Below are 24,255 nucleotides of genomic sequence, written 5' to 3'. Positions count from 1 at the left end.
GGGAGGGAGGGCGGGCGGGGGGGCGGGGGGCCATGCGCAGCCCATCCCTCCTCCCGCAGCCCAGCAAAGGAGCCATCGTCCCCCCCCCGGGACCCAGGGTGGTCCCCCGGGCCACCCGCGCACCCATCAACCGGCCTTCTGGGATGGCAGGAGGGGACGCATCACCAACCCCACGCCTACACCCACCCCGCTATGGCTCTTTCAACAACTTTTGGGTTGCCGACCTGTGGATTAGAGCAATATGTAACTCATTTATTGTAAGCAGAATGATGAAAATAAATTTTCAAAATGCTATGAAAAATACGAAATATACATTATATTCTATTTTGAAATCAAACCTTTAAAAACATCTTATTAAAATTTAATTAATATTAAAACTGAAAAAATATGTTGGTTTGTATTTTTTATTGATTTATTTGACATATAATTTGACAGTGATCATTTGCTACCAGAACTTTGAGGCGATCGTGCTAACCACTCTGCCACTGTGCCGCCAGGCCCACAGAAAATCATGAAAACATCACTGAATATAGTCCACACAATAAGCTTAAATTCAGCCGACATTCAGTTGTGCTTCTCAGCTTTAACACTAGATGTTAATTAGCAGAGGTGGGTAGTAGCGCGTTACATATACTCAGTTACATTTACTTGAGTAACTTTTTGGGTAAAATGTACTTCTAAGAGTAGTTTTATGAATACATACTTTTTACTAGAGTAGATTTGTAAAGAAGAAACACTACTTTTACTCCTCTACTTTGGGTTACACTAGACGTTATATTTTTCCTCTTTATTCTACATATCAGATTTTACTTTTTTTTTTTTCCCAGCGATGCCAACAGTAGCTCTACCAGTTTCATCCATGAGACGTCTCAACAATCTTCACATGACTCCATTATACCAATCAGACTCAAGCTTCTAGTTCAATGATAACGCCGGCCTGTTCAATCACGTGGCGTCTTTAAAGCACCGTAAAAGTAAGTATTTGACATAAAGTGCTGCCCTCAACATGACTTGAAAGCGGAGATTTTAACCTCTCTCCCAGTTTTTATTTGGCCCCGATTGACCACGGAAAACCAGAGATATGATCTGTTTAATTTCATAGTAAGAACTATGAAGGAACTATTCAACTAATTAGGAACAATTTTCTCCACTAGACAGTACTCATGCTCTTTGAACGAATGATGCTTCAGTTGTGCAGCTTTTTTTTCTCTTGTCAGAATTCAATGATCGTTTTTGTATTTCTGGCTTAATACAGTTATATAATAAGGTATAGTACAGTATACTAAAAACAGTTCATATAGATAACTTTGTACTGAGAAAAAAAGAAACTATGTTTTTAAAAAAATCAATCATCATAAGCAGTTACTCACAATGTTACTCATTACTTGAGTATTCTTTTCACCAAATACTTTTTGACATGTACTTAGTACATTTTTTGGATAATTACTTTTACTCTTACTTAAGTAATATTATTTTGAAGTAACACTATTCTTACATGAGTGAAATATTTGGTGACTCTACCCACCACTGTTAATTACTCACTTAAACAGTGACCCTCCAATAGCTCAGGATTTTTTTTTTTTTTTAGCAATGTCCTTAAACCTCTGGATTTTTTTGTAATTTGTGGCTCTTAATTCATTCACTGCCAAAAAGACAAACTAGACAAACCAAAACAAACTAGACAAACCAAATGGCAAAGTAAAAGATATGTATTACTGTCAAATTGCAACTACTGCAATGCTATAGTAATTGTTTCCCTGGCCAATACTTGGCCACTCTTAGTAAACCACCTGGTAACACTGGGAGAAGGTGAGGAACAATAGATTTCAGAATTTTGACTACCACGCTGATTGATAAAACATCAACGTGTTTATTTTTCATGCTTGTGTCACCCTCTGTGTAAGACATTTACACAGGGTATTACATAAAGGTACAGTATATTATTCACATTGTGTTACCACTGCAGTCCTGTGTGCCATAAAATTTATCCACTTCACTCGGTAACAATGTCACCGAAATAAAGTGCATAGTAACCATGTCACAGATGCCAGAGATAGATCTGTTGTCTCTATCTCATCAGTAGTGTGTTGAACATAAAGAGGTGCTTATACAGTGTCAGTATACAAAATAAATCTTTGGAAATTGTGAGATTTGGCCAACAAAGAATTACTGTTTATACCTTCACAGGTGGTAAAAGCCACAAAATACTTTATTCAAGAGTTTTAAGTATCACCGAGTTACTCATCAAAATACTGCGTAAACAAATAACCATCAATGTCAGATGTACGCGCTTCCTGTTATATAGGCGATGACACCACTCGATGACACCACAAGTTAACATAAAATATGTGCCTCCTTAATGACACTTATTTATCTTACCTACATACAGTAACAGTGAGCCTTAATACCTCTAAGGAAACAAAATAAATTATGTTCCCAATTTGTTGACCCAACCTGAGACTGAGTTGGAAGTTGCACTGAAGGGTGGATAATGTCTATTCAGTCTCGATTGCGACTAAATATTGGGGGATGAATTAGGTAATAAAAAAATACCAACTTTTTTTTTTTGTGAGGGGAAAAATATAAGAGGAAAATCCACAAACTGAAGAAAAATGACTCATGCTGAGTAATCCTCCTTGCATTGCAAATGCAATGAGCTCTGATGTAAATGTCTAAGAATGTCGTATGACTAAGGTGAAACAATGACATACTTTACAATTTGACTTCCTTTTTTTCCTCTTTTTTTTTTTTTTTTTTAACCTGTCCTGTTCAGCTGCTTGACACGTAGAATGGAAATCGGAGTGTCTGATTGGTCTGAACAGTTTTAATATATTACCTGGGAGTATGACATACTCCTATTGTGATCATTCAACATGTCTCGTTTATTTGTAGAAAGGTAGCGAACAGGAAGGAGTTATGGGGGGACAGAAGAAAAGAAGAAGAGAGAGACAGAAGAAGTACAAACAACAACAAGAAATACAGTACATAGAACGCCTACACCAGGGATTCCCAAGTCCGGTCCTCGAGAGCCCCTATCCCGCTTGTTTTTCATGTCTCCCTCCTTTAACACACCTGAATTTAAAATATCAGCTCATCAGCAAGCTTTGCAGGAGCCTGACGACGATCATCATTATTTGATTCAGGTGTGTTGGAGGAGGGAGACATGGAAAACAAGCTAGATAGGGGCTCTCGAGGATCGTACTTGGGCACCCCTGGCCTACACTAACTATGAATGTGTTGGTGCTATAGCCAGTTGGTATTTCCAGTTGACACCATGTGGGGGTGGGGGTGGGGGGGGGGTCAGAAAGAATAGTGATTGGGAGGGGTGGAGTGTACAAAAATCAGCTATGTGAGGTGTAGAACCCAGTATTTGTGTGAATCCCTTGTGAGTTTGAGTATCCAGTACTAGTATCCTATTCTTTGCTATCTGATCGCTCATCCTGATTCCGAGTTTCACTACTTGAGTGTGTCTAATTACACCTAGTCATGCATGAATCCCATCAGACATGTGATACTCCAGCAGACGAGTACAATTTGACATCCTCTTTGAGGTGTTAACTTCAATATGCTCAGATAAAACAACAAAGGACATAACCAATATATACATTGTATATGTTTACATATAGAGAGAGAGATACTGAAATATATACATAATGTGTGTGTGTGTGTGTGTGTGTGTGTGTGTGTGTGTATGCATACACATGATGCTGTGATAATTTTTATCTCTGAATGTAATGCTTATCAGTTTGATAAAGTCATCCACCCCTTTAGTCAATAACTATTTAAATAGCATGGGTGCTTTTTACTGAATGGACCAACTTCCCACGTTGAGCCAATGCATGCTTCTCATAGTGGCTTTGCAATGATGGAAATCAGTAAGTGAGGGAAACATATAATTGATTTTCTGAAATGGGGAGATGCCACCATAAAAGAACTGTATAAATGGACATCATCTCAAAAGACAGAATATATTTTAGATTCCATTCAAGTGTATTTACATAGCATCACACAACAACAGTGGGTTCATGACCAATCATTTTTTTCCCTGGCGGGACCACAGAAAAATCTAACACTATCAGAAACTAGCAAATTAGCATTTCACATTCAACCGATGGTCTGTGTGAAAGTGTCGTACATTAGTGTTGAATCCTACCTTGGGACAACCGAATGGGTTGTGTCACTTGGAGTCCATCAACTGCACACATGTTCCCGCAGGGGTGTAGCATGATCACCCCTGACCTATTTTCTATGTAGCAATGTTGAGCTTCTACCCCAGGGCCTTGGATGTTGATGTCCATGGGCCCATGACCAACAGTTGTGCGACCTGTAGGGAAGAAGGAAGCAACCCAGTTATATTTGATGATTCCTAATTTTAAACTTTAAGTGTGTAACTCTATAACGAAACTACTGTACTCTATAAAGCACTGAGATGTCTGGCCACATGTGTAAATGTGGAAAGCATGTAGTATATAGTTTATTATGGTACCCACTACCGAGCTACCACAGAGAAACAGATCTGCATATACTGCATTATGCATTATATACAGGTTGACATGTTTGACAAGGGGGCACTATTGCAATCTTACATTCCCACACTTCTCACACTCCCTTACCCGTTTTACACGAGCTAAAAAGGAATAATGGCTGTCAATGGGGAAAAAAAACAATCTATGGTGTGTAAACACTGAAAGGCTTGTTGTTTTGTGTGACACTCATTTTTATTAGCTTGATCATCTTTCTCTGGGGAACTTTACTTTTCCTGTGACGAGAAGACATCTTACTCCAATGATTCAAATTATGCATCTGAAAATACAGTGTACTTTATAGACAAGTTTCTTGAATGAAAATTGGGCGGCTCCATCTTTGACATATTCTGCTACGGACCTCCTGTTTAGACAGAACAACATGAAGTGCGGTTGAAGTAAGCAATGTGTAGACAAAGTTAAAACTGCAAAATCCAACCAAAGGAACCCACGGAATCTCCAAAAATGGATTCAGCACGACGTAGATGATGCTCCGGGTCCTGGACTTTCTGTGCTGTGTGTGAACTCCTGAATATGCCTATATTTATGGTTTGAAGTGCAATGTTTTGATCAGCGACCAGCTAGTAGCTACAAAGCACCATTGTGGGTCTACCTTGCCATACACCTTAAATCGAAACCAGCAGCTGACAATAAATTAAGGATGTGCTTTAATACTAAAGGATCCAGGTGAAAGAGTGTATGTTTGTTCTTATCACTTTGTGGATTGTTCGTGGACAAAATTCAATCAATAAAATACGAACATATTTTGGTTGTGGTGACTCTTAGCTATTTCTTCATGTTGTACTCCCATGTCGTGATGATGGCAAATGGATGCGGTATTTCAAATTGTATTTTTGGAGGGATTTTGGTGAGTGATGAAACTAGCTCCATTGTTTTATGGTTAGAAAACGCTGAAAACGGAAGTCACGAGCAGAAATGCGAAAGTAAAGTGGAAGTACCTCGGAAACTTGAACTTCTTCTACTCAGAGTAGGGTAGCCAACTAAATTAAGTGCATATGTCAGAGTGACACTTCCTGCTTTGAATATGTTGCCATTTGTATTTTGGTGTCTGCCGTTAATTTTGGCTGATGTTTTATTTTTTTTCCATGTGTTTTATCGTTTGGACTTAATTATTGGCAGCTGTCAAAAACGGGAACTTAAAGGACCACGCAAAAAAAAAAAAAAAAAAAAAAAACGGTATAAAAGAACCTTTACACGCTGGTGTGACATATACAGTATTTAAGTTATATAACAACATGGAAAAACAATAATTACCACCAATGTATTTTTAATACGAAAAGTACTAGAATTAAAAATGTCCTGCCAAATTTAAAATTGTATGCGTAATTTAACGCTTAAGGTCCTGTGCCTTTGTGTGTAGGTGTAGGGGTGTGTTTTTGGCCGTTTTTAGTTTAACAAATTTTACAAATTTTTAATTTTACTTTTAGCAAAAAGTACAAACAACTCTCAGGTAAAGTTTTTGTTTTATTTTACAATTTACAGTGGGGCAAATAAGTATTTAGTCAACCACTAATTGTGCATGTTCTCCCACTTGAAAATATTAGAGAGGCCTGTAATTGTCAACATGGTTAAATCTCAACCATGAAAGACAGAATGTGGGAAAAAAAAAAAACAGAAAATCATATTGTTTGATTTTTAAAGAATTTATTTGCAAATCATGGTGGAAAATAAGTATTTGGTCGATACCAAAAGTTCATCTCAATACTTTGTTATGTACCCTTTGTTGGCAATAACGGAGGCCAAACGTTTTTTGTAACTCTTCACAAGCTTTTCAGACACTGTTGCTGGTATTTTGGCCCATTCCTCCATGCAGATCTCCGCTAGAGCAGTGATGTTTTGGGGCTGGCATCGGGCAACACGGACTTTCAACTCCCTCCGCAGATTTTCTATGGGGTTGAGACCTGGAGACTAGCTAGGCCACTCCAGGACCTTGAAATGCTTCTTACGAAGCCACTCCTTTGTTGCCCTGGCTGTGTGTTTGGGATCATTGTCATGCTGAAAGACCCAGCCACGTCTCATCTTCAATGCCCTTGCTGATGGGAGGAGATTTTCACTCAGAATCTCTCGATACATGGCCCCCTTCATTCTTTCCTTTACACAGATCAGTCATCCTGGTCCCTTTGCAGAAAAACAGCCCCAAAGCATGATGTTTCCACCCCCATGCTTCACAGTGGGTATGGTGCAATTCAGTATTCTTTTTCCTCCAAACAAGAGAACCTGTGTTTCTACCAAAAAGTTCTATTTTGGTTTCATCTGACCATAACACATTCTCCCAGTCCTCTTCTGGATCATCCAAATGCTCTCTAGCGAACCACAGACGGGCCTGGACGTGTACTTTCTTTAGCAGGGGGACACATTTGGCAGTGCAGGATTTGAGTCCCTGGCGGCGCATTGTGTTATTGATAGTAGCCTTTGTTACTGTGGTCCCAGCTCTCTGTAAGTCATTCACTAGGTCCCCCCGTGTGGTTCTGGGATTTTTGCTCCCCGTTCTTTTTATCATTTTAACGCCACTGGGTGAGGAGGGAGTTGAAAGTCTGTGTTGCCCAATGACAGCCCCATAACATCACTTCTCTAGAAAGGATCTTCATGGAGGAATGGGCCAAAATACCAGCAACAGTGTGTGAAAAGCTTGTGAAGAGTTACAGAAAACGTTTGGCCTCCATTATTGCCAACAAAGGGTACATAACAAAGTATTGAGATGAACTTTTGGTACTGACCAAATACTTATCTTCCACCATGATTTGCAAATAAATTCTTTAAAAATCAAACAATGTGTTTTTCTGTTTTTTTTTTTCCACATTCTGTCTCTCATGGTTGAGGTTTACCCATGTTGACACAATTACAGGCCTCTCTAATATTTTCAAGTGGGAGAACTTGCACAATTAGTGGTTGACTAAATACTTATTTGCCCCATTGTAGTTGCGTTCAAAGTTATAACATTTTCGCAAATGATCACTCCAAATATAATGAATTTGAAAGAACACAAAAATATACAATTAGAGGAAATAGAGTACAGAGAGGAGCAAGAAAACGATCATCTTTTGAACATGTTTTTTCTCTCGTTTCACTCAAACCTCTCATCTCTCACACTCTCATGTTCTCATCCGACAAATGAGATGAGTGGAATTTAGTACCGTCATTATTCCGTCAGCTTATCTGTCAAATAGCAGGATAAACGTGGGAATGAGTTTCCCTGCATATTCCTGCGCAGTACCATACCAGTATTTGTTCGTTCTACAAACAAGACACAATTTTTGAGTTTCATTATAATAAGGGACATAGCGCGTCCCTTGAAAGCTCAATAAGGCACACATACTTTTGTTTCTGAATACCGGACGATTCCATTTTTCGAGGGACAGTTGGCAACCCTAACTCAGAGTGATGTTTATATCCATGGTGTGTAACTAAAAACACAGACATGGTCGCAGTGGTGGGGGTATTATAATCAACATCAGTTGTTCTTGCCGTAATTTGTGCTGGGCACGGAAAATAGACCCTTTGATCTTCAAAATGTCTTTTCCGTTGCTCAACATTGAAAAGCATGTATTTCCATATTTTGATTTAATTTTTTGCAGGGATATCATTAACTCTACTCCGAAAAGGTTCAGTTTCAAATAAAAGGTCAAAAGCACCCACAAAATTTGGAGATGGATACTTTCAGGAGACAGCATTGAAATTGAGGGGAATCTTATAATCAAAACCAAATCTATAACTGTTGGGTTCACTGACTAAAAGGTATTTCCCATACAATTTGCCCATATTGTGTGTAATATTGTATATAACACTATAGAGAAGAGCAATCTAGAGATTTAGCCTATGGCCTTGCAAGATGTCACAGCAACTGTATGTGTCAGGAAACACACCCTTTGTAACAGCCTGAATAGGCACAGACACATAAAGGAAAAGCAGGTGCTGACAAAGAGGCACTCAGCAGAGGTATTAAAGGGAGACATGGCCAAAAGGTTAAACTTGAAGAAACCTGCCACCAAACAATGTTTAAAATTAGAAGACTGTGAGGTGGACACTTGTTTAAGGTAGAAAATGTTTGAAGGGAAGGAAGATCAAATACTCACCCTCAGGCAAGGGGAGCAGAGTGATGGCAACACTCAGACGTCCACTACCTAGGCTGACAAGATGTGGGCGCTCAGCCTGGAACTTCAGGCCCTTTCCAGTCTGGATCAAATCCAGAGGAGTGCTCTGTTAAAGAAAACTCTATAAGCTATTTTGAAGGAAATTTGATGATTAAACGTCTTCCCCGCTAAGCCTTCCCCTTGCAACCACTTTCGTTATGTTTTGAAGATGTTAAAGCTTGGGTGGCCAAAAAGTACTTAAACTACAAAGAGGCAAAAACCTATGTTGGTATATTTTTTCTTAGTGGCCCTTGTGAACTCTCTGTTGAGTTGGGCCCCTTGAAATACTTTTTGAAGCAAACTGCCTTTAAACTTGGGTTTTAAGTCCAACAGCCGTTTGAATTCGGCGCGGCAAATTTGTGCAAAAATCGGTCTAGCTTTTTTGCCTCAGGCAGTAGCAGTAGAGATGGTACTCCATGCCGTCATCATATTTTGGCTGCATTATTGTAATGCACTTTCCAAGTAAGCCCTCCCTCAAACATATCCAGATGATCCAAAATGTAACACGTAAGAGGGAGCACATTTCTCCTGTCCTGGCTTCCCTCCACTGCCCCGCTGTACAATATGTTGTACACTGCTTGCAAAAAGTATTGGCACCCCTGCAATTCCGTCAGATAATGCTCAATTTCTCCCAGAAAATGATTGCAATTACAAATGCTTTGGTAGTAATATCTTCATTTATTTTCATCATCATGTGATGCTTCTCTAATTTGTGTAATTAAGAGCACCTGTTACTTACCTGTGGCACATAACAAGTGGTGGTAATAACTAAATCACACTTCCAGCCAGTTAAAATGGATTAAAATTGACTAAACCTCTGCCCTGTGTCCTTGTGCGTACCACATTGAGCATGGAGAAAAGAAAAAAAGACCAAAGAACTGTCTGAGGACTTGAGAAGCAAAATTGTGAAGAAGAATGGGCTATCTCTAGGCTACAAGTCCATCTCCAAATACCTGAATATTCCTGTGCCTACCTTGCACAGTGTCATCAATCAATGTAAAGTCCATGGCACTGTGGCTAATGAAAAATTGACAAGAGATTTCAATGAACGATTATGCGGATAGTGGATAAAGAACTTTGACTAACATCCAAACAAGTTCAAGCTGTTCTGCAGTCTGAGGGTACAACAGTGTCCCGTACTATCAGTTGGTGTCTGAATGGGAAGGGACTCTATGGTAGGATACCCAAGAAGACCCCACCTCTGGACATAAAAAAGACACAAAAAAGCCAGGGTGGAGTTTGCCAAAACGTACCTGAAAAAGCCAAAAAAGTTTTGGAAGAATGTTCTCTGGTCAGATGAGACAAAAGTAGAGCTTTTTGGGAAAAGGCATCAACATAGAGTTTACAGGGAAAAAAAACGAGGCTCTCAAAGAAAAGAACACAGTCACCACAGTCAAACATGGCGGAGGTTCCCTGATGTTATGGGGTTGCTTTACTGCCTTTAGCACGGGACTGCTTGACCGTTTGCATGGCATTATGAAGTCTGAAGACTACCAACAAATTTTGCAGCATAATGTAGGGCACAGTGCGAGAAAGCTGGGTCTCCCTCAGAGGTCATGGGCCTTCCAGTAGGACAATGACCCAAAACACATTTCAAAAAGCACTAGAAAATGGTTTAAAAGAAAGCACTGGAGACTTCTAAAGTGGCCAGCAATGAGCCCCATAGAACACCTGTGGAGAAAATTGCAGTTTGGAGAAGGCGCCCTTCAAATCTCAGAGACATGGAGCAGTTGGCCAAAGAAGAATGGTCTAAAATTCCAGGAGAGCATTGTAAAAAAAAAAAAAAAAAAAAAAAATCATTGCTAGATACTGGAAGCGGTTTTTCGCAGTTATTTTGTCTAAAGGTTGTGCTACCAAGTATTAGGCTGAGGGTGCCAATACTTTTGTCCGGCCCATTTTTGGAGTTTTGTGTAAACTGATAATGATTTTTTTCCCATTCTCTTTTGTGTTTTTTCACTGCAAGCAAAATGAATTAAGATATTACAACCAAAGCATTTGTAATTGCAATCATTTTCTGGGAGAAATTGAAAGCTATCTCACATAATTGCAGGGGTGCCAATACTTTTGGCCGGCAGTGTATGCTATTTAATATTCTGATTTTCTCTTCAAAGCTCTAAATTGTACTGCTGCACTTTATCTGCCAGAGTATTTGCCCTCTTTATGCCCATGTCCAGTCTCCCAGGTCAGCTAGATGAAATTTGGGATTCTTAAATCTAAGTGGAAGTTTGGAAGAATTTGAGCTTGTCCTGCTGATAGTTCAAAACTATTCAATTTCCTCCCTTTGCACATCATACCAACATTATTTATCTATCATTTCATTCTTTGGCTTTTAATTGAGTTTATAACTGTGGGGTCACTTGTGATTAAGAAGACCTAAAAAGTAGTGCGTTTGAATTGAGCATATACCGTTACTATTAGGGCTGTCAAAATTATCGCGTAAACGGGCGGTAATCATTTTTTTTAAATTAATCACATTAAAATATTTGACGCAATTAACGCACATGCCCCGTTCAAACAGATTAAAATGACAGCACAGTGTCATGTCCACTTGTTACTTGTGTTTTTTGGTGTTTTGTCGCCCTCTGCTGGCGCTTGGGTGCGACTGATTTTAGGCAAAGGCAAAGGCAAATTTATTTACATAGCACAATTCAACACGAGGCAATTCAAAGTGCTTTACATCACATGAAGATCATAAAAATCACATTTAAATCAATACAACGTAAAAACCAAGACAAAAGATCGCACTTAATCACAGAATAAAAATAAATAAATACAAATAAAACAAAAATAAAAAATAAAACAAAAACTACTACTCCTAATAATAATTGAAATCAGCGATGGAGATAAGCACAAGAGGAATAGAAAGCAGGTAGATTGAAATGTATAGACAGTTATGGATATGCAGTGCTAAACAAAAGCGTTTTTAGCCCTGATTTAAAAGAGCTAACAGTTTGAGCATACTTCAGACGTTCGGGTAACTTGTTCCAGAGGTGAGGAGCATAATAACTAAATGCTGCCTCACCTTGCTTGGTTCTTGTTCTTGGAACATGCAGAAGACCGGTTCCAGACGACCTTAGGGGTCTGGATGTCTCATAGGAATCTAACAAGTCAAGCATGTATTTTGGTCCAAGGCCATTAAGTGTTTTGTAGACGAGCAGTAGTATTTTATAGTCTATCCTTTGACTCACTGGAAGCCAGTGTAGCGATTTCAAAACCGGTGTAATGTGGTCCAGCTTCCTTGTATTTGTGAGGACTCTGGCTGCAGCATTCTGTACTAGCTGCAGCTTCCTGACTGATTTTTTATCAAGACCTGTAAATATATTAGTGTTGTATCGGTCGCGAACGATTCGTTCTTTTTGAACGAATTGTTTTGGTGAACGAGACCGAACTAATCATCATCTGCACTGATTCGTTCTATGAAGGTGGTGCTTGTTCGCTGCGTGGGAGGGCGTTGAGCAAGCGGCAGCGTCTTCTGACATCGCACACGACCAATCAGACGCCAGCCTCATCGCGGGCAGGGGAGGGAGCGGAAACAGAATCAGGGCGTTTGTCACTCACGTCCACGTGTGGCCAATCAGCAGCCAGCGTGCAGGCAGGGGGGCAAGACTGAGTTTTGTCACTTCCCGTTCAGTGACTCGGTCCTCCGGTTCCTGACCTAGCTTGCTGCTAACTTGATTTTCCAGTAATGACTATGCGGTGAACGAATCAGAAAATGAAAGGAAATGACTTTGTCACATATTTGTTAACGTGGAGCCTATCAAATGCTGCTCAAACAGACAAAAACACCACACAAATCTAGCGAGCATTGTTTAGAGTAGTACTTTTCTCAACAAACTCGTGACTGCCTATGACGACATACTATCAAATTTACAGTAATTTAAAACACCGGTAGCTACGAGGCAAGCAAAAGCTGAGCTGCGGTCGCGTGACGGCAGTGAAGCGGGCAGAGAACTGTCACTATATGGAGGCTTCATGGCAGCGATATTTACCTCATATGTGCACAGAAAAAAATATTTAGTATGATCACCATAATACTGATTTGCAATGAAACTGTATATACATGTCAATTTTTTCCCGAGTGTTTTTTTTTTTTCTTTCGTGTCAGGTGTTGGTTGGTTTGACAAATTATGTCAATCCGTCCATCATGTGCTACTCAAGCGCCCAAAACAACGCACGCAGACACGGGAGATATCGCAATATGTCTACATTTTTCTTAACAGACTAATGAGAGTAGAAAGGCGACATCGTAAAGAGCTAACAATTATTTCTCGTCAGCATTTGACGATCTGAGATGCGGGGACGACAGGGGAGCTGACCGGATTATTTTATTTATTAATACCAGTGCAAAAAAACAATATGATCACCATAATACTGATTTGCAATGAAACTGTATATACATGTAATTTTTTTCCGAGTGTTTTTTTTTTTTTTTTTTTTCGTGTCAGGTGTTGGTTGGTTTGACAAATTATGTCAATCCGTCCATCATGTGCTACTCAAGCGCCCAAAAACAAAGCACGCGGACACGGGAGATGTCGCAATATGTCTACATTTTTCTTAACAGACTAATGAGAGTAGAAAGGCGACATCGTAAAGAGCAAACAATTATTTCTCGTCAGCATTTGACGATTTGAGATGCGGGGACGACAGGGGAGCTGACCGGATTATTTTATTTATTAATACCAGTGCAAAAATTCAACACGATCATCTTAATACAAAAAAACAAAAATACAACAGAGCGAGATGTAAATATGATGTGTTGGTCGTTCCATATTCAGAAATTAAACTTTCGATGTATTTTTATTTTCGTGACAGCAAACATGCTGTATATGTGATTGTATGTGTGATCAAGAACCTGCTAAAGAAAGTCCGTGCGCCCCCGCCCCCTACTCCCCTCACAAAAGGAAAATGTTTAACCGTGTCCTAAATCGAAATGCAAGCACGAGCCATGACTTTGAGCCCATAGAACTAGGACAGACGACGCGGAAGTTCTCCCTCGCTTTTGCAGCAGCAGGAGGGAGACGAGGCTGTCTGTGAAAGCAGAATGATACCGCCTGTCACTCATTTCTGAAACTACGACGAGTGGTCAATGTGGAAGAGAGGGAGGGACCAAGCAATGTCACTTCCCGTTCAGTTATACTGCGAAGCGGTCTTTGGTGATTCGTTCGGCAACGTCACTTCCCGTTCAGTAACCGAACGATTCGTTTGGGCGGGGAGGGAGATGAGGGGGGCGAACGATTCGTTGAACGATTTGTTTGAACGAATCCTTTTACTGAACGAACCGGAATGGATTCGTTTACTCAAGTGAACGACAAATCTCGTCACTAAAATATATCGTTGCAATAGTCCAATCTGCTGAAAATGAATGCATGCATAAGTTTTTCCATGTCTTGTTGTGTCAGAAGCCCCTTAATTCTGGTTATATTTTTTTAGGTGGTAATAAGCGGATTTAGTGACGGACTTTAGATGGCTATCAAATTTTAGGTCTGAGTCAATAATTACGCCCAGGTTTCTGACTTGATTTGTAGCTGTAGGTGACATTGTGCTAAGTTGGCTGCTTATCTTTGACCTTTCCTTTTTTGGCCCAAAAATGATCACCTCTGTTTTTTATGGATTTCAGCACCATGAGCATTCTGTAATTATTAACATCAACAATGGCGAGCTACTAGTTTCTTTTTTTGATTGAAAATTTTACAAATTTTATTAAAACGAAAACATTAAGAGGGGTTTAATATAAAATTTCTATAACTTGTACTAACATTTATCTTTTAAGAACTTCTATCCATGGATCGCTTTAACAGAATGTTGGTGTTAATGCCATCTTGTTGATTTATTGTTATAATAAACAAATACAGTACTTATGTACAGTATGTTGAATGTATATATCTGTCTTGTGTCTTATCTTTCCAGTCCAACAATAATTTACAGAAAAATATGGCATATTTTATAGATGGTTTAAACTGTGATTAATTACGATTAATTAATTTTTAAGCTGTGATTAACTTGATTGAAAATTTTAATCGTTTGTCAGCCCTAGTTACTATATTTCATATATCGTTCAAACGATAGAACGAATTATCAATTTAGAGCTGATTGATCTACTTTGTTATGTTCTATATGCCTTTCTATTTTCATCCATTGTTTTTTGAATGGCTCAAGCAGTCTATGAAATGCTCCAATGGTGTACCGTATTCCTTGTTCATGCCTACATTCATTTCTAACCACACCAGCCACAAACGAGTCTGTAAATGTTGATGTTTACTTTAGCTTGCTAAGATAAAGGAAGCTTACAGTAGCACTGGCAGTGTGTGTTGCCTAACTCCAACACGGCTGACCAAGAAGATGGTTTTCGACATCAAGTTTCACAGCTGTTCAGTTCTTTTGAACTGCTCTTTAGTTGGTGAAGTAATACTAGTCACTGTATTTAGCTACCTGGCCAAGACAAATGAGGGACGACATACATTTTACCCCAAAAAATGTGACTTCGTCATGACACATTTACTGATAAGTGTGGTTTAAGCTCCGGGAAAGTAGGTTACGCAACATGGCCCGCTATGAATGGATGACCACTGGTTAAAGGTAGTTAACAATGACAAGATGTTTAATTACACGGTTGTTAACGCTTAACTAATGAATCCATCTTAAAGAGGCTTACCCGCCATTCAGGGAATGAAAGGCGTACTGTAAGAAATGATTAGCATCGATGACTGCTCTGATTGTTTACACAATCCTCAACACACTGAGCAAAATATGTGCCAGAGAATGTGTGTTTATGTGAGGAGATGTTGCCATTGATTCAGTGTGTCACAATTAACAAACATTGCTCTCCTGGAGGGCACTCAGCAGGCTTGGCTGAATTCAAATATAAACCTGTTTTTAGCCAGACAGAGGCCTGCATGTTTTTTTTTCTCTTTTGGATCAGTGTGTGATTACGGGAAATGTGTTCGAATGTATGTTTAGTGATGGAAGAACTAGTAATTAGTAAATTAGCTTGGAGCTTGGGATTTAGAGGAACTAAAGCCAAGTATGAGGCCGTACAGTACAGTTCTACACGACAATAATGGATGCTTAATTATGATGTCAAAGAATTTGTTTTGTTATACTGCAAATGTTTTGTTTTTTTCCTCAAACTTAACCAATTGTTTTTGGGTTTTTTTACCCTAGTGTTATTTTTTTATAAAGAATATACCCATCTGCCAAAAACAAAGTTCATAAAATTAATTGAGAAAGAAGAATTGTATTTTTCTGTAAATTGGTGAATAAACAGTCAGTTCAACAGTTCTTAATAACCTTTGTGTCTATTGACTTGACTCAGCTCTGTACTGATAGGATCATTTAATTGTCATGGTGCCAGTGATGGAGTGGGAACATTCAATCCTAATAGGATTGCTGGGACTGGACTGGCTGGTAGGTGTTGTGGTGTGGGATTAGAGGGTGTGATGGGAAAGCAGGATGAAGTCATTGTGTCTTCCAAGGAGTGCTGCTGCTCCCATGCGGCAAATATGCAATGGCTTCTCAGTGTGCCGGTACCTGATGTATTTTTACACTATTCAGCTGCTGTTTTCCATTAGCCACTAGACTGCAGCCCATGATGCAGAGTGTACAGTATAAAATAATGACAAATCTTAATATTTCAAATGTACTGGTATGTACTACGCGTTGTCTTTCAAGTTCTTCTCAATTTCATCTGAACAGTTCAAAATGTCCTATAGCAAGATATAGAAAAAAATAATCATCATCATGAAACATAGAGATAGTGTACATGAAATATGTATTTTATCCCCCATTGATTTTTAAAATACATAAATAAATTAAGTCTCAGATTTTTATAGCAGCTGTATTTTAACAGTGATAGAAAGAATACCCCCCAAACAGTTACACAAAAAAGAAATTTAGAAAATCACTATAAATGAAAAACTTTAAATTTTCATTTCACTGAGGGGAAAAAAATATTTGACCCCCAAGCAAAACATTATTTAGAGTAATTCTATGAGACAAAACCATCATGGCAAGTACAGCAGTCAGATGTTTCTTGGAGTTGCTTACCAGGTTGTGTAGAGATATTTGTTCCATAAAATTGTTCATTTTACTTGATATATTAATTTCTATTGTTATGTCTTCTTTCTGACTTTATTTGGATAAGATAACAGTGCAGCTATCAGCTTCTTCTCTGAAGCAATGTCAAAGCAAAGAACATAACATATCTGCTATTAAAGTTCCACTTTCTTGTGAGTCACTTCATTGGTCAACATGGGGACCTGTCTATTTGTATATGAAATAATAAAAAGTGTATGCGTTGAAAGGTCGAGGCAGAACTTCTCAAAGGCCTTTGGGGCACTCAAGGATATTTGTCCTGGCCGGTCGGTTTTTAATTATTCTTTTCTTAAAAAATATATTTAGCTTAGGTCAGGGGTATCCTCAAAAACCACAGTGGGTCCTGGTTTTTGTTCCTACCGATTGGGCACAGACTGTTTAACCAATGAAGTTTCTGCTAAAACAAGCAGCACCTGACTACAATCAACGGATTATATTTGTAAGACACCAGATTGGTGCAAAGGCATTGTCCTGTTTTTTGGAAAGAAATTCTGCACCCACTGTGGCCCGATGTGAACCAGTTTGGCTTTGGTGATGATTGCTTTCTTTTTGTTCCTGAATTGTGTGTCGTCATCTCCTGTTCATTAAGATTATTAAAGAACCTGTGAAAAGAGATGTTTTTTCTTATTCACAGTTGGCACACACATAAGGAGCAAACTCATCAATGCAGGTAATCTTCGAATCCTGTATTGAGATGAACGTTTTGAAACTCCAAGCTTCAAATTGTTATTTTGATCAATGGTATGCATATGGCGGAAAACACAAACAAGGCTGAAAAAGCAGTTTCTGCACTTGCACCCCTCTTTAAAATACAGTGGGGCAAATAAGTATTTAGTCAACCACCAACTGTGCAAGTTCTCCTACTTGAAAAGATTAGAGTACACGTCCAGGCCCGTCTGCGGTTCGCTAGATAGCATTTGGATAATCCAGAAGAGGACTAGAAGTTATGGTCAGATGAAAACAAAATAGAACTTTTTGGTAGAAACACAGGTTCTCATGTTTGGAGTAGAAAGAATACTGAATTGCATCCGAAGAACACCATACCCACTGTGAAGCATGGGGATGGAAACATCATGCTTTGGGGCTGTTTTTCTGCAAAGGGACCAGGACGACTGATCTGTGTAAAGGAAAGAATGAATGGGGCAATGTATCAAGAGATTTTGAGTAAAAATCTCCTTCCATCAGTAAGGGCATTGGAGATGAGACATGGCTGGGTCTTTCAGCATGACAATGATTCCAAACACACAGCCAGGGCAACAAAGGAGTGGCTTCGTAAGAAGCATTTCAAGGTCCTGGAGTGGCTTAGCCAGTCTCCAGATCTCAACCCCATAGAAAATCTGTGGAGGGAGTTGAAAGTCCGTGTTGCCCAACGACAGCCCCAAAACATCAAATCTTTAGAGGAGATCTGCATGGCGGACTGGGCCAAAATACCAGCATCAGTGTGTGAAAAGCTTGTGAAGAGTTACAGAAAACGTTTGGCCTCTATTATTGCCAACAAAGAGTACATAACAAAGTATTGAGATTAACTTTTGGTATTGATCAAATACTTGTTTTCCACCATGATTTGCAAATAAATTATTTAAAAATCAAACCATGTGATTTTCTGTGTTTTTTTCCACATTCTGTCTCTTATGGTTGAGTTTTACCCATGTTGACAATTACAGACCTATCTAATATTTTCAAGTGGGAGAACTTGCACAATTAGTGGTTGACTAAATACTTATCTGCCTCACTGTAAACTGCTGTATTTTAGGCCAAAAGAACTGTTGTGTTTGATAGAGCAATATGTCATAACAATTTCATGGTGGATTATGCCCCCTGACTAGTTTTAAATTGTCCGTTTTACCCTGGAGACCCCCGTTTACAGACACTGCGCAACCGCTTTTGTTTCAACCCAGCCATTAAAAGAAGGTCAGTAATTATATATATCATTCAAAATATTTATCATTTTTAGCTTAGAAGCATTAATTAATGTCTAATATTTAGTGAATTTTTTTTTAATGACTTTAAGAAATTATTCACTCGCATAATTCAAACTTTTAAACAAATTACGTCACAATGAAAAAAATAGTGTCTGGAAATAGGAGACGGATATCTACCACAAAACTATCGCTTCAATGTATTTTTTTTTTTTTTTTTTTTTTTTTTGTTGCAATTGTCGCATTCCCCGATATTTTAGGTGATAAATAATCAAGTCAAATAATTATATATATATCTTTGCACAGATTAAAATCCAGCCAAATCAAAAACTGTATGCATTATGGTTAATATTAACTATACAGCTAACTCCCCGTTTCGACATGTATATTTACAAAATAAAACACCGGGCTAAATAAAATCTACATTTGCTCACACAATAATTTCTTTTATTATTGTACATCCACCCACATGTCTTAGTGCATGCATATTGATTCTCAAAGACTTGATTAGATAAAGGGGGATCATCTTGAAGTGTTCTTTATTTATCATGTACCAGGATGGGTGTCCAAACCCTTTTTTTTTTATGAGAAACTTTCAAAGGTTTAAAAAATGTCTACTTTTCACTCACCTGATTTGACTTACTTTTGAGGTGTCAAAAATGCCCTCCTGTTTAAGTTTTTTCTTCCCCCACAAAATAGAGATTTTAAGCTTTTCAATGATGTATTACACATGCATATAGGACAGTTTTGAAATTTGGCCAAATTGGTGGTCTCAGCACGGAATTTCAAGTCACATGAGTATTTTCCGCCATATACATGATACTTTTTAATTCATGCAATTTTCTTGATTTTTAAAATATTTTGTCGTATAATTAAAACAAAGCTGCTATAAAATTCAAGCTGTTATTTTCTATTTTCTTTTCTTATTATGAAAACTTTCAAAATCATACTCATTTCTCCAAAGAATGAAAGGGAAATTGTCAAACTGGTTACTGATGAGTTGTTTCATCGCACATCTTTCATCCTGTTCTGTGATCCTAGTTCAAAGCTTTGGCTCGAACATTTAGTAATAATAAATACATTTCCTCCCCTTTTACTGCTACTGACAGTCTTCATTGTGCCAGTGAACTGTCATCAGTTAATGAATTATATTGTATCAAGTTTAATAGAAATTAATTGGATGTGAATAAATAAATGTTTTCAAAAGGAGTAATTAAATTCTAATCCCATGCTCCTGCCTCTTTCCCGGGCCCACTCGTTAAAAGTAGAAAAATATCACGTGTGGGGAAAGGGAAATGAAACATTTGAATTCTTGCTCTGAGTCATCACTGATTCTGGTGGAAGATTTCTGTTTTACAGTGTGGTTGCCGACATACTTTTTGTTGTTAGCACACATCTTTAGCTGCTCCGAATGGATGACCACGCAGGGTTAATTGTGTTAATTCAGTTCTAGCAATAGAAAACACACACTGATAAATATAGTACTTTGAAAATGTATATTACTGCAAACAAAGTTCATCTGTGAACGCTCAACCACAAGAATTTTTACTAAATAGGGTTGTTCCGATCATGTTTTTTTGCTCGCGATCCGATCCCAATCGTTTTAATTTGAGTATCTGCCGATCCCGATATTTCCCGATCCGATTGCTTTTTTTTTTGCTCCCGATTCAATTCCAATCATTCTAGATAATTTTTCCCGATCATATACAGTACTGTGCAAAAGTTTTAGGCAGGACACCTGCCTAAAACTTTTGCACAGTACTGTATATATATTTTTTTAATTATTAAATTTATTAGGATCATGGAAGCTTCCACTTAGGGAAAATATATACATACAGTATATCCTGTATATACATAATATAATAAAAATATAGAGTACTGTGCAAAAGTTTTAGGCAGGTGTCCTGCCTATAACTTTTGCACAGTACTGTACATTTTGGCAATTCATTAAGAAAAAAATGAATAAAACTCGGACGAATATATATACATTCAACATACAGTACATAAGTACTGTATTTGTTTATTATGACAATAAATCCTCAAGATGGCATTTACATAATTAACATTCTTTCTGTGAGAGGGATCCACGGATAGAAAGACTTGAAATTCTTAAAGGATAAATGTGACTTTGTATATTGTGACTAAATATTGCCATCTAGTGTATTTATTGAGCTTTCAGTAAATGATACTGTAGCCATTAAACTTCTGCCCAAATGCATGATGGGAAGTGCAACCATGACTGTGCGTTGTGGTACCAATTGATATATCTTCTCTGCGTTGGGAAATAAAATAGGGAGTTAAGAAAAAGATCAACTTCTACTTTACTTGCCCACATTGCTTCCCACGATTATGCTAATCGTTGGGAGAGGGATTGTAAGGCTTTAGCCATTTAAAAAAAGGCTGCCAAAAATCACTCTACTCATTTTACGCTGCCGTTTAGCTCTATATACTGTATGGGTAACACGGCACCATTATAGATTGAACGCGACAATGCGTGAGTGGGTCGTGCAGCACATGCGTTAATTGCGTTAAATATTGTAATGTGATAAATGTAAAAAAATTATTAATTCTCGCCGTTATCACGATTAATTTGATAACCCTCCCGTAAGCTTAAACTAAAGACTCTGGAAGAGTGTAACACATTATGTCTGTAACGTTAAATACAATTAGAAAACGATTTAATTAAAAAAAATATATATATTAAAAAAAGGCATGTCCGATATTTTTTTGCCGATTCCGATACTTTGACGTGATCGGACCCGATCGATCGGCGATCGGGACATCTCTAGTACTAAACTCACCTTTAACACCTGGTGGGCATGGGCCCCGCTCCCGGTCGTGTTTCTGTTCAAACGGTCCATGTCCATCGAGCTGTCTGCGGCACCCTGGCTCACATGAATATCCTGAGTGAGGAAAGTATTTTTCATCAGATGTTTAAATGTGCAGAAAATAATAACAACAAATAAAGAAAACTTTTACGGGTGTCTTCAATTTTATGATTAGTAAAACCTTCAACACTGGACTACAAATGATTGAATAATATCCTTAAAATAACACCTTGATTTCATTGCAGTGTGCAAATGAAGCTATTGCCCAACGAATTAATGAATAACCTGTATAAAAAAGAGCAAATGTTTTTAAATTGTCTTCGTGCCCCATTATAACTGCTTAAGAGTAATGAAGGGAACCCTACTTTTCACTTCTCTAAAGATGTGATCCATGCTGACAGGACAAGCACACACACACTCTCTCCATATGGTACAAGGTATTTAGTTGAATGTTCTGGCCACTGAGGAAGTAACCCGTCGACTCAGTTAATCCCTTGTGCTAGATCACACTTTGGAAATCAGCCACCTTGGCCTGCTCTTTTGGCAATACGCTAGCACAAAAACTGTCACACTGAATAGAAACCCATTTTGTGCGACTATAGTTCTTGCTTAGCGTCATCATAAAAATCATCATCATAGAAACCAGACATTAATAATACTCCCCGGTCTATACTCCAGTAATTTTAAGCGGTGCATTCCTGTTTAGAATTGAATATGCAGTACACGAGAAAACGTTTAGGTGATTTGAGGTTGAAACTATAGACCAGGTTTGAAAAGACATGATTGATATAAACAGGGAATGGGAGTATTGTATTCGCGTGCCTGAAATGATATACTGCAGGGTAGGAAAATGTGTTTTTAATGTTCTCTGCCCTCGAGATAACGAAACCCTGCTGTAACATCAACATATTTCCTCTGCAGACTGACCCAATAGTCTCTTGGGGCAACCTTGAAGACTTAATCACGAAACAGGTTTAAAGAGTTCCATAAAACAAATGACAAACACTGTACCAGAAAAAAGGAGGGAAGCCGTCAAGTTTCTCTTATTTGTAGCACAGTCCTTTAACTTAAGAGTGATAATTACCTTGTTCCAATTGTCTGACAGACGCAAAGCCGTCATGGTTGACCTGTTACTGGCGCAATCCTGCAAGCATGACCTTGATTAAGCTGGACACCTCAAGACAAACTCAAAATCAAATTTATCAAAACTACTCCTTTTCCATCAAGCACAGATTGTTTGTTGGAAATGCTTCTTCTTTTGTCTCAAAGTGGTAGCATGTACGGCCGTGTCCTCAAACTCACAGGAAATGGACCTGTTGCTGCTTGCTCCACTTAACTACGACTACCTACATTCCTGGCTGGAAGCTTCAAAGACACAAGGGGAAGGTGACATATGTGCGCGCGAGTCTGCGAGTGCATGTGTGTGTGTGTGTGGGAGTGTGTAGGTGTGTGTGTGAGAGAGAAGTAGAAAGCGAGAGAGAGACAGAGATTGACATGTGGAAATGAAAGATGATAATTCTATTACACAAGCCGATTCTATCCATTCTCTGCAGTCCCTATCCCACCTGACTAGGCCAGTGCTTCTCAATTACTTTCTGTTACAGCCCCCCCCCCACGAAGACGCAAACGTTTCGTGCCCCCTAACTCTCTGCCGCCACTGTAAACAGGCTATATATTTGTCTAAAAAAATATTAAAAGTAAAAAAAGAAAAAAATAAATAGGCTACATATTTGTATAAAAAATTGTTAAATTTAAAAAAAAATTACAATAAATTCATAATAAAGACAATAAAGTTATACTTTGTTTGCAACAGAAAAGATATAAAACCGCTTGTTTGCCTGAATTTAAAAAAATCAGATCAAACTAAATAGTCAAGGCCCATTTTTTGACCATTTGATACTGAAAAATCAAATTCAATAAAATCAATACATAATAATTAAGTCACATTGATTAGCAACAACTACAATGTGCCAAACAATTTGACCAATAAAACTAAAATATAATAGAAAAAAAACAAAAGTGTCATTGGACAGAGGGAATTTTAATTTTGGCTGCAATGTGTGGTTATTTAGCACTGAGCAGCTTGGTATGCCACCCTATATAATGCTAACAGTGCTCGCTGGTTTATCGATGTAAGACTCACAAAGCTGGACGATTGTGAACAATATTCGACACGTTTTCGCTGAAAAAAATCAAGCGGTATATCAGTGTAATTGTCATCTGATTTCTTTAAGTGAGGTCTTAATTGATTTTGCTTCATGCTGTCCGCTGCCAACATATTTAGACACAGTAAACATATTGGTCTTTCCTCGTCTCCCACTGTATTAAAAGTTAAGCCAAATGCCACATACGCTTCGTCATAATTCCTCGATTTAGCTCTCCAGATTAGCTCCTGCTGTTTGCTGTGTGCTCTTGTTTGGTTCAAAAATAGTCTACTCTGAAAATGAGAGCGCCACTGCCATCCACTGAATGGATGTGCAATTTCACTTTATTCTAGTACGGCAAAATAGTATGTTCCCAGAGGTCACGTGCGCTCCCCCTGGCATCGCTTTGCGCCCCCCTGGGAGGGTCCGCCCCACTATTTGAAAAGGACTGCTTGAGGCAAAAAGCTAAGTACACCCTGAAATGGTCACCAGTCAATCACAGGACCAGATGTAATTGTTTAAAAGCAGTCAAATCTTGCATATACCCGAGTCAAATCAAGCGGTAAGGTGAGGTGTTTAGGGTTGCCATGTCAACAACA

At 38.5% G+C, this 24,255-nt stretch overlaps 1 protein-coding gene across 15 annotated transcripts in view; it reads right to left on the bottom strand.

Moving 5' to 3' along the window:
- phldb1b (pleckstrin homology-like domain, family B, member 1b) overlaps positions 1-24,255 on the bottom strand; it is a 155,136-nt gene that overhangs the window by 97,740 nt on the left and 33,141 nt on the right. For 13 of the 15 annotated variants that reach the window (XM_057839812.1, XM_057839809.1, XM_057839805.1 and 10 more), the window contains exons 1-4: positions 22,597-22,853; positions 21,486-21,587; positions 8,618-8,741; positions 4,154-4,324 (exon numbers count right to left, since the gene is read on the bottom strand). In XM_057839812.1, the coding sequence (XP_057695795.1) occupies positions 4,154-4,324; positions 8,618-8,741; positions 21,486-21,587; positions 22,597-22,632 (433 nt within the window). In that variant the 5' untranslated portion in view covers positions 22,633-22,853. Of the gene's footprint in view, positions 1-4,153; positions 4,325-8,617; positions 8,742-21,485; positions 21,588-22,596; positions 22,854-24,255 lie in introns of those variants that run through there. The other 2 variants (XM_057839802.1, XM_057839806.1) reach the window with 1 other exon arrangement.

Source organism: Corythoichthys intestinalis, chromosome 6, assembly GCF_030265065.1.
Source record: "Corythoichthys intestinalis isolate RoL2023-P3 chromosome 6, ASM3026506v1, whole genome shotgun sequence".
NCBI lineage: Eukaryota > Metazoa > Chordata > Actinopteri > Syngnathiformes > Syngnathidae > Corythoichthys > Corythoichthys intestinalis.
Note: the sequence above shows the minus strand (reverse complement) of the source record. Positions and strands in the feature narration are given on the sequence as shown.